Source organism: Sminthopsis crassicaudata, chromosome 6 (assembly GCF_048593235.1).
Source record: "Sminthopsis crassicaudata isolate SCR6 chromosome 6, ASM4859323v1, whole genome shotgun sequence".
In the NCBI taxonomy this organism is placed as follows: domain Eukaryota; kingdom Metazoa; phylum Chordata; class Mammalia; order Dasyuromorphia; family Dasyuridae; genus Sminthopsis; species Sminthopsis crassicaudata.
The window spans coordinates 37,836,550-37,848,773 of record NC_133622.1 but is presented as its reverse complement, the minus strand read 5'-3'; the positions used below and the strand labels follow the sequence as shown (position 1 = coordinate 37,848,773).

The following is a 12,224-nucleotide window of genomic DNA, read 5'->3' as shown; positions in this document are numbered from 1 at the left end:
TTGATTCTCCAAGCACTAGCAACAAGTATTTTCAAAGTCTCAGGGTGGGGACAGGTATCAAAGGGTATGAAATTTAAAGTAGTATGCAGGTCCTTGGGAAAGATGGCATGCCATTGGAGAGGGAAGGGAAGTTGTGTTCACTATTTAAATAAATAAATTTAATCATTTTTGTTTTCTTTGTGTTTTCTACCAATTTAAATAAAATTTATCATTATATATATGTATATATATGTATACACACACATATATATATATATACATATATATATATATATATATTTCTTCAGTTCAAATATGACTTTTTACTGACTTCATTCTCAAAAGGAAATTATACCAAATTGATGTTTAGTTTGAGGCAAGTAAACTTTCAACTCCCATTATGCATCTGGCTGATGATTTACTGAACAAATAGAATAAAGTAATAGAATTGATAAATAATTGATCATTTCAGTTACATAAAATTATAACTTTGGACAAAAAAATGCAGATGGAGTAAAAAGAAAAATTGTCTAATGGGGATAATCTTTTTGTCAAATATCACTGATAAAAATCCAATATCCCTGATAAATAGAGGAATGACATAAATATATCAAAGAGCTGTTCCCCCTTTCCCAATAGTCAATGGCTATGAATAGTTCTCAAAAGAAGGATTACAAATTGTCAGTTACCATATAAATCATGTTCCAAATCTTGAGAAATACAAATTAAAACAATTCTGAGGTTTCAACTCACACCACACCCTGTGGCAAAAGATGGCAAAAAATGGGAAAGAACTATGGAAAACAGATGCACTAATTCACTATTGGAGACATGAATTGGCACAAATGTTCTGGATAACACCTTCAAATTACTCAAGAAAAGTGAAAAACTGTTCAAACTTTTTAACTCAAACACTCTCACTACTAAGAAAGTCAGAAATAGAAAGTTCCAACATAGATCAAAATGGGATCATCTTTTGTGACCTAAAAACAAATTGACACCCATCAATTAGACAATGACTGAACAAAGTAAGGCATATGGATGGAATGCCATGTTATTGTGCAGTAAGAAACTGTAATTATATGGAAGGGAAATGTGACATAATTTTATGAACTTATCCAGAATAAAAGAAACAGAATTAAGAGAATATATACAATCAATACAATAATGTAAATGAGAAGATCATTGAAAGGAAAGTAAACTGAATAATTGCTGAGAAATACATGTTTGCTGATGTGGAAGTAACCTTAGTAACCTCATGATTTTGAGAGATCAGGTTTATGAGTCAAGTCTTAGCTTTCCAGTGGAAGGTTGTCGTAAAAAAAAAAAACAAAAAAAACCACTACTTCCTCTAAGGAAAACAGTCCCAAAGCTGGAAAGAAATCCCAAAGCATGTCATGTTCTGACTGGGTTGAATATCTGAACCTTATGAATCACTGTGCTTGTGGGGTGGGATGAGTGATCTGGATCCTCTCAATCAATTATTTTTCTCCCTGAACGAATAAATGAAGAAGCATTATAAGTGTTTATTATTTGCCAGTTAATGTACTCAGTGCAAGAGATTCAGATATCCAAGCTTCAGATACCCAAGCTAAGATGGACAATGTCCCCAAGGAGCTTACATTGCAAATTGGGTAGATAACACATATAGGAAGTTGTAGTAAGGTATTTTAGTTTGGAAAGTTTTGTGGGTGGTGAACGGAGATATAGAGACATAAATTAACCTGCTCTTTCCAAGAAAGATGATAAGATTGGTTTGATTATCATTCCGTAATAGGAAAGGGCAGAGACGGCCACAGGAAGGGTGAAAAGATTAAGAATTTCTGGTCCAAGATCCAAAGGTGTCAGGGAGAGTATGTTGAAGCATGAATGGAGCCCTTATCCTAACTCCCAAACTAGCTGTGAAATTACAAAAGGGGAAAATAACAGAGACAAATGTACATGTTATGATCCTAAATGAGATTGAATCAAAACTGAGCTTTATGGATAAACAATCCAAATATCCAAATTCCTTGGATAATTGTTAATTAATTAATACCTGCTTTAAGTGAATATACAACATTACTAAATTGTACATTCCCTAGTTATGATGTAATTTATATCATAACTCAATTCATTACTGACAAGATTCCAATTTTTTGGAAACAAAATTCCTCTAGCCCAAACTGAAATGGAAAATGACATATATGGATACTATTTGTATTCCAAAAAAAAAACTCCCAGAAAAATTGTCTATTCTTTTGGAATGTACTTTATTTCTATGTTTTTAATTATTTCAAGTATTATAATTATGTCCATTTGAAAATTCACTGTACTAAATGACTCCACAGCATTTGTTTTTCATCATGAACTGTGACTCATTTATCATAGTGAAAAATTAGATGAGCACATGATTAGTTTCTTTTTAACTTTTACTTTAGAGTCCAGGAACTTTTTATTGTTAAATAGTGGAGAATAACATTTATTTAATTTATCCAGGGATTACCATATTAAACAACATTACACTTACCTAAAAAAGTGCTAGTTATCTATAATTCTATAGTGTTGTTTTGCTATTGAATATATAGAGAAGTAAAAATAAAAAGCAGTAAATATTAAGTATATTTTTAGAAAAGCTATTTGGAGAAAAAGAATTTAATTTCTGATTGATCAATGTTCAATGATTATAATTTGGTATGTTTAATTTCACTTTTTATACTCCCTCATGCCTAGAACTTGAATATTGATAGCAAATTATTTAGGGGATGTTAAAGTTTTCTCTTGGGACATGTTTTATTTCATCAGTTCTATTTGCATATATATATTTATATAAATATACATATATTTATATCTGGAGAACCAGACTATAGATAAATAAAAACATTACACATACCTGAAATTAGGACCTAAGGAATTGGTACTGTTATTTTTTCAGGCAGGGGACACATTATTCAAATAATAGTAAATTATAAGGAGTTTCCAAAATTCTGCAACCCATGACTTTTTTATAAGCAGATGTTTTTGTAATTGACATTAGAATCAATGCCATGGAAGATCATTTTGAGAAAGTAAATGGCTAATCACCTTGTCAAGTGCTATTAAGTATGTCCTAAGCATCTCCAACATGTTTGATCTTTTCCATTCCAATTGCTACCACCCAGATCATGTTCCGTGTTCCGAGTGCATTGGATTTGAGAGGTTTGTCCATTGCTACTACTTTCCACATTTACTGTTTCTTTTACTACATTCTTTGTTTCTGTGTGCTGTCACCCATGTCTGGCAAATCCTTTCCCCTCACTTCTCATTCTTACTCTCCCTGGTCTCCTTTGAGGCTCTGCTCAAGTACCCACTGCATTCTATATGACACCTTTTCCTGATTCCTCCAACTACTAGAACCTTCCTCCTCCTAAAAAACCCCCTTGGATTTACTTTTTATACTTGACATTTATGTGCATCTGATCTCACATGGGTAGAAAGTAAATCATGACTTTTTAAAATTTTTATTCTTGAATCCTTAGCACAGAAGCTAACAAAAAGTACTTCTTAAAGAATTTGCTTTTTCTGAAATTAATTAGGTTGTTTAGGATCTCTAATTGGACTATTTTGTTGATTTTGTAAGCAAATTAATCTATTTCCTTTAAATTCTCAATATCTCAGACATGCAATTTATTATTGTAGTTTCGCATAATTTATTTTTCCCTTTTATGAATTCACATTTTTCATTGTTTATTTTGCAATTTTGTTTCCCTCTTTAAAAAAAAAATCAAATTAGTTAATGGTTTATCATTTTCCTTAGCTTTTAAAAAATCCCAGATCTATTTTTTTAAAAATAATAGCTTTTTATTTTTAAAATACACACATAGTTTTCACCCTTGCAAAATCTTGTGCTCCAAATTTTTCTCCCTCCCTCTCCCTCCCCTAGACAGCAAATAATCCAATACAGGTTAAACATGTGCAATTCTTCTAAATATATTTCCACATTTATCATGCTACATAAAAAAAAAAATTCTTTACCATTTAAAACTTTTTGTTTTCAATTTCATTACTTTTTTGATTTTCAAATTTTCTTCTTTTGAGTTTGTTTTAATGGTTAATTTGATGATTTTCTAATTTTTTAATTGAATGCCAACTTCATTTCTACTCACTCTCTCTCTCTCTCTTTTATTCTCTTTAACATGATTATATATTGTTTCAATGTTATGTCTGGATGAGTTCCCAGATAGGTGAGGCATGAATTTCCAGTTTCTCCACATTCACTAGAACATCCCTTTTTCCAGTTTTGTTTCCCTTTTTTTAGTCATTCTGCACATGCATGTATAGCATTACCTACCTCAATCCTCTACAACCTCCCCAAGTTGTTTTATGGGTTAAATTTTGCAAAAATGATATTTCCATAGTAACTTGAAATTTACTCAACTCGTTGTCCCCATCCCACTCAGTTCCTTCATTTCCTTTCCCTTCACAGCGTGATTCCATGGAATTTATGCAGTTGACACTTAAGACTAAAGCACATTGACAAACAGAGACTCTCTCCATTAGTATGGGGAACTCCAACAGAAGAAAACACTCTTTCACCAATGCCGGCTGGTGGTTTTCAGTCTCAGGTATCCACCTAGGTTAGTGGTGTCAAACAGAAACAGAGCCCACTAAACCATACAAAAGGATCTCTGGGTGTCATATTTTGTTTTAGAAAATCACATATTAAATAGATATGTTTTACTGTATTTTTATTAATTTTGTTATTTTCCAAATACATCTTAGTCTGGTTCCCAGACACACAGGGAGCTGGCGTGTTTCATACCTCTCTGCCTTGGAAAACTAAAAGGTTAACTGACTTGTCCAGTATTACAAAATCAATATATATCAAGGTGGGATTTGAACACCTTTCTGACTGAGGCTGGCTTTTTACCTACTAAGCCATTTTCTGCTCCTCCATTTACTGAAGCAAAATTGAAAACAAACAGCAGACTGACAAAATTCTAGATTAGGCTCTCTGTTCCTGATAGGATCTAAAAAAATTGCCCCCTAATTCCTCCCATCCTTTCTCCAGAACCCTTCTCTTCCCCATAGCCATTCAAAAGACCAGATGCACCCAAATGTCATTTCCAATTTCCTCAAGTCTCACCCTTTATAAAACTTTAATTAGATCATACCACCTCTCAAAATGTCACCCTATATCGGTTCTTTTTCTCAAATTCCTAGAAAAAATTAGCTGTATTTCATCACCTCCACAACCTCTCCTCTCACATACTTCTCGCTCTTTTGTAAAATGTCAACCTCATCACTCAACTCAAACTGCCCCCTCCATTTACCATCAACCATAAACTCTGGGATCTTAGATTCTTATTTCTTTCTAGACTTGCGCTCCTAAACCCTTGCAGGATTTTTGAGAGGATCTAGGATGCTCTCCATGTCTCCCTGCTGTGCCGTGGTCTCCCCATCTCCCTCACACAGGCTGCGGGGGCAGCAGGAGTTAGTCACCCACAAGTCATTGATCCCGGTGCTGATGGGCACACAGAGCTCAGACCAGCTTTCTGAGCTTTAGGCAGGGGTGCTCAGAGCAGAAACCTGATTTTGGGCTTAGCTTGCTGGAGCTAGAACTCCCAGCTCAAGCTTCACCCTCCCTGGTATCAGGGATTATACAACAACCCCTCCACCCTCATTTTTTTTTTTCCATCTTTTGATTTTGTTATAATACTTTTCTTTCTGAGCATTTTAATTTTCATGACTTCTCCACTGCTAATCAATAATCGTCACTCTTCCCTTCCTGATGATTCTCATTTCACTTCCCATCGCTATTCCGATCCTGGCAGTCAGAGATTATTTTTCTGAGGCTACACTTGGATTTGTTATGAGGTCACTGCTCAAATCAAGGTTTATTCCTTGAGCATCCAAAGGAATATTCTTCAATCGACATCTCATTGAATTTTCCTCCTTTTGCTCATTTCATCAACCTCAGAATTTCATTTGGGGATGGGAATGAAAAGTTCTGTGGCCCCTCTGATATATATATATATATATATATATATATATATATATATATATATATATATATATATATATATATATATATATATATATATATATATATATATATATATATATATATAGTCAAAGCTGAACCCCTATCCCTCCTCCAAGGGGCTGTTTTTCCTAGATTCCTTCCCCCATGCTGCTGGACTCGAGGCCTGCTCCTCCCCACTGGGCTCTTGCTGCCAGTCTGAGAACTTGCCTAATAACTTGTTTTAAAGAATTCTTTCCCTGACACAGTACTGTACATTTTTCATCCAGACTAATTTTCCTTAATCATAAATCTATTCATTTTTCTACTCTGCTCCATAATCTCCAGGAGCTCCCAGAACCATAATTAATGATTTTGGTACCTGGGTAAAATGGAAATGTACCTTCCTATCTACTCTGAAAACAATTTAAGACTTAAGGTAATTTCAGTTACATAGGAGGGAGAAATTAGTTATTATAGTGGCTTCTATGCAGCTACAGAACTACACATATCCTGTTTAATTTTTGCAGCTTCTAATCTGGGGTACTCTATTTATAACTAGCTTCCTGTGGCCTGCCACAGAGTCACAATTTGAGGGGCCCTCCATGGCCATCTGGTTCAATCCATACTCAAAAAGAATTTCCACTATTACATACCAGACACATAATCAGCCAGCTTCTGCCAGGGACCTCCAAGAAGTAGGAGGACCTATCATTTCTGGAGGTAGCCTAATTAGGAAATTTTTTCTAAGATTATACTTAAATTTGTCTCTTCAACTTCCATCAATTAATTGCTCTTGCTGCTTCCTTCTGAGGACAATGGAACAAGACATGGCAGCACTTCAAATACTTGAACGCTATTGTCATGTCTCCTTAAAAGTTCAAATAATTTTGCTTATCATTCAAGGTACTCCATGTTGAATTCACCTTAGCCCCTATGAAATTCTAAGTTTTTTGAATAAAGAACTGTTTTTAATCTTTGATTTATATTGATTAGCATAGTAATAGAAGTTTTAAAGTAAATCTTTGAAGTTAATGATATTGATTAATAGAGGTCTAGATTCCTAGGAAGAGAACAATGATTTTTAAAGCTGAAGAGTTTAAGAAACCATTTCAAGATGGATACTGCCACTTGAACTAGGTTTTTAATGAAGAAGAGGTTTTCAGCAAGCAGAATTTTGAGGGAAGTACATTTTAGGTGTACTAGGATTAGGTTTATTTAGAAAATAAGCCAGTAAAGAAGCCCAAGCTAGCTGATCGGTTCCAGTAGAGCCAATTCATACATAAGTCATTAGTACAAAGATGGTTGTGGGGATAGGACAGAGCTGAGCAGATACTGCAACAAGGTTGAGGAGGAACAAAAATTGTACAATTTGACAAGTAAGAGGTCACCAGGACCTTGGAGAGCAGTTTCAGTTGAACAGAAGGTAAAACAGATTGTAAGTGACGTGTGAAATACTTTAAAGAGCACTGAATTCGGAGCTAGAAATAGTTCTCCCATTTAGTTAACTTTTCTTTTTTTATTATTTGTCAGAAGGGAGGGATTACCAAGCAGGGAAAGGGAAGGGATACAATCAGAAATAAGAATGTTTAATAGGTTAAAATAAAACAAAATGAGGGTTCTGGACTAAATTTCCTGTGGTAGTGCTGGATGTGCTCAGCTATGCATTATCTATGAGATCTTGGGCAAGTTAATCCATTACTCCACGCCAGAGTTTTCTCATCTGTAAAATAAGAGGATTAAGGTAAATGGTTTCTAAGGTTCCTTCTACTTCCAAATTTAATGATTTATCTCCAAATTCAAATATAATTCTAAAATGTTAAAATCTCAAGTATGACATGGAAGTGAAGTTAGGGACTACTCTAAAATTTTGGCAAGAGAGACTATTGTCGAATAATATTTGAGTGAGTCAAGTCAAAATTATTTTTTAGGATGGAGAAACGCTGATCATGCTTCTAAGGAGAAAAAAAGGTAGCAGATATGAAAAATGGGAGAAAGGAATGATCCACAGACCAAGCCCCCTGAAATATGAGGACCATGAGCATAAAGTGGAAGGGAACAACCTTGACAGAGTCCCTACAGAAAAATAAAGGATGGTTGGAGATAAGAGCTTTTAAGAAGGAAATGAGCTGGAGAGTCTCAAATTTCTCAATAAAACAGGTCATTGTTCCAAAGAGAAAGAGAGTAAGGTAAGTCAGGAGCTTCAGGAGGGAAGATTGGGACAGCCTACATATGTAATGCTATCAAACCGATATATTGTCTGGGCCTGATTGAAAATCAGAAGAACATGCATCAATTTGCATGAATTCTTTTCCTCTCCACAAAATAAGATGATCATCTTGAAAATACAGTATGTTTTACTTCTATCTTTAAATCCCTACTGCCTAGTAGACTATGTTGGACAAATGACCTAAACAACATATTGACTTGAATGATGCCATATAATATAATCATCTTGCTATCTTATCATGAGAAAAAGCATTCAGAATTCCAATGAAAGCTTCCAAAAAAAGAGGCACATCCTGCTCAAGAAAAGCAAGGAATGAAAACAAGAATTAAAAAAAAAAACTGCTAATAATTAAGAAGCAGATTGGATTCAAGACTACCTCTTTAATTTTTCACCCTAACCTTATTTTTTTCTACTTAGATTCTATAGGAAAAAAATTGCAATAAGTGCCAATTTGTCCTTTGGTTATCCAGTGAAAGAGATTCATAGTTATTAAAATTAAAAAAGATTTATTGTGCTGGCATCTGCGGAGAAAGGTTGGTAAGGAATAAAAGGGAGAATTGTGTCTTTGCCAGAAGATTCATGCGTGCTAAGAAGGGGTGGAGCACATTCAGGAATCCCATCAGATATTCCTTCACCTACAGAAAATGTGGACACTCTCTGGTTGAGGGAAGTGGACTTCCAGCCACTTAGCTGGATAAAGCAACTGCCAGTACATTTTCTCCCACCATCAAAGTTTTGGATCTAATTCCCATTCCCTCTGATACACCCCAATTAAAATTCCTCAAAGACGTCTTAATTAAGCTTTGCCACAACACATTAGCGTCTTTATTATCATTTCTACTGGAACATTTATGCAAAAGCCAAAAGTTGTTCCCTGTTATGTGGTAGTTATCCATGATCAACGATAGGATGTGGTAAAACCATAAGCACATTTTTATCTGCCCCCAAAACAGGATCACAAATTGGGTTTACAGCAAAGAAACAGTGTGTCCAATTACTGTTCTCAAAGGACCTGTACCACACATAGAGGGTTTTATTTTTGAAATATGCTTGCTTGGCCTTTTCTTGTAGCCATTTCCTTCCAATACACTGCAAATCAATTTGTCAGAGCAGTCATCTGATGATGAGTCACATTTACTCTTAAAATTATTAAAAAATGTTCTGAGATCAAGGGAGGTAGCTTAGAGCTCATCTAGTCATCCTTTATTTTACGGATAAGGAAGATGAGGCCTTTCCCAAGGCCATATAAGAGATCCAGATGGCGTTTCTGTCCAATTCCCTAATTCCAAATTCAGTATTCTTTCTATTGAAACTGATGACCAGAATTTCTCTTTCCTATCCTGACGCAATTCTACTTGTAACATGCTCACAAATTCATTACAAGCTAAAAAGAAAGAACCACATATTCAATAAATACAGGAATAGTTGCATATTGTTTCCAACTTTAATTGACAAGATATACATGAAGACATGGCAAATCTTTTTTGGGGAAAAAAAAAAGCTAATTTCTCACATGGGGTTTTTTTTAATACTTAACGTTTTGGTTGCTTTGCCTATATGTGCATGAACACACATATAGTACTTGATCTGTCTATGCCCGTTTCAGTGCATCAGAGTCTTTTGATGAAACTTTAGGAGTAGTTTAACCAAATTTTGTAAACGATTTTATAAATTATAAAATCACAGTCCAGTACCTTCATTCATCTAGTTTCCCAAGCAGTGTATGTACACTGATACAAATATTAACCTTAAAGTCCATAATTAATTTTAAACCTTCTGTAAAGCCACACTACTAAAAACCCAAGTTTCTTCTTTTAAATATGCTTGTGGAAGCTGCTTCTGCACTTTCCTGCAGATGCTTGTGACCATCTAGATGACGCTGGTTAGCTGAAATTCTCTTCAGTAGACTCAATGCAAACTCTCTTCAGTAGATGACAAAATTTTTCACTCATCCCAAGTATCTCCATATTGATTTACTTTCCCTAGGGATTAAGCACACAATTGAGACTTCTAAATTTTAAAAAATTGCTAACAGATATATTATGTTATTTTTTTCCTCCTTTGTCCAGAAACACAGGAAAATATAGTGATTAAACCTAATACTAAGATGAAATATTTTTATTATAATTTTACTTACCAATGAGCTACACTCCAAAAGTTTATTCTTAAGTCACTTATAGAAACACAAAAGATGATATTTTCACACATAATGTCCTAAAGACAAGATAAGGTTTTTGGTCCACAGAAATCTGCTCAGCCTCTACCATGAGTCCCAGAACAGAATGGAAAAAACTCTGAATTTGGAGTCTGAGGTGCCTGGGGGTCTTAGACCAAACCTCTCACCTTCTCTATGCTCAGGTTCTTCCGTGTGCCAAACGAAGTGGGGAGAAGGCAATCCCTAATGCTCATACCGGCATCTCTATTACACATTCTTTTGTGTTTGTGTGGCCTTCCCTGCAATGGGCCATAAACTTCCCAAGAACAAGGACTACTTCCTTTAATCCTGTATTCCTAGAATCTGAGAGATGTTGCTGTAGGTGGCTAAATGCTATTAGCTGACAAGGGGCCTGACTTGGGAGTCAGGAAGAGTCAAATCCTGCCTTAACAACACAGCTGTGTGATCCTCGCTAAGTCACTTAACCCCTTGAGCCTCAGTTTCTTCATAAAACTAAAGGGCTGGACCCAATGGTCTCTAAGCTTCCTTCCACCTCTAAATCTATGATCCTGTGACTGATGGGATTCTACCTTCTAGTATTAATCCGATCCCTTCACTAACAGGGTCCCTCAAAGAGTCATGATGGGGGTGGAAGGCTCTACTTAGAGAAGGGAAAGGAGGCACAATGGAACATAATGGCATCCCTTTAGTTTCTGTAACAATCATTTCCATTGAGTGGGACTGGATAGGATAAGGACTTATGGAAGACATGGAAAATGTCATATTTGACATTGAGCACTACTGAAGAAATAAATGGTATTCATTTTCAGTGATTCTCAAAATAAAAAAAAAAACAAATAAGATTAAGAAAAATTAAAGTGAGAAGGAAGTAATGAAAAAAGATGAGTTAATTACTGAAATGGTTAGCTGGCACATATAACACATAGCAATATTTAGATTATTCAAGTGTCATACATCTCCACAAAACTGTGGTGTAACAATATACTACAAATCCACAGGCATTTTCTGTATTATCATAGAAAGCCAAAATTCCTACATATACATACATTTATATATGTTAGTTGAAACTGAAAGTAAATTCTTTTTTTAAAAGATATATTTCAAAACTTTATACAACATATTACACAAAAGATGTTACTAAGAAATTGCATGAAAATAACATTTTTAGAAATTACTCATATTTGAAATGCATTTAGGGATCTTACTATTTAAAATAACTTAATCCTCTTACAAAGGAAGGAATCCTTTTGTAAAGTGAATTATCACTCTCCCATTTATAAATTTGGATAGTGCCATGCACATATAAAGAAAACGCCAAACAAGCAAACATTAATGGAATTGAATAATAGAACTGTCTTAAACTGGGGGAAAGCCTGTACTTGGATGATGACAGTTTTAAAGAACTAACGGAAAACAAGAGTGCTGGTGTTTTGAGAACTGTTTTGAATTCTCTGCTATGAAGTTTTGTTTGCCCATCCAGAAATGCCTCTTAAGTTCAATGCCAAGGACCTCTTCCTTCCTTTCTTTAATTTATAAAACAGAATAGTAAACTTCTGAAAACAATGACACATCCTTTTAAATTCCACAACTTAAAAAACACTAAATTCTACCCTGTGAAAACAACTCAAGAAAACAGCAATGTCATTCTATTTTGAGAGAACAATGCTATTTAAAATATGCCCCAAATAAGGACTAACTTGTTTTGACCAAAAAGTTTGATTGTTTCATGTACTTTGTGCAATGCCCAGATGCAAGAGGAAAAACTAAAAGCTAAAATAACTGAAAACAATGTATGTCCTGCTGTGTCTAAAATGGAGTCACAGAAATTGCAGTTTATTAGATATGACTATAAAACTTTT

The 12,224-nt window shown here is 34.6% G+C and overlaps 1 protein-coding gene across 2 annotated transcripts in view; it reads right to left on the bottom strand.

The window, feature by feature from the left end:
• Positions 1 to 9,605: 9,605 nt before the first annotated feature.
• The window catches only part of OCIAD1 (OCIA domain containing 1), a 37,967-nt gene continuing 35,348 nt past the window's right edge, over positions 9,606 to 12,224 (bottom strand). For both annotated transcript variants that reach the window (XM_074275364.1, XM_074275365.1), the window contains exon 9: positions 9,606 to 10,171. In XM_074275364.1, the coding sequence (XP_074131465.1) occupies positions 10,134 to 10,171 (38 nt within the window). In that variant the 3' untranslated portion in view covers positions 9,606 to 10,133. The remainder of the gene's footprint in view (positions 10,172 to 12,224) is intronic.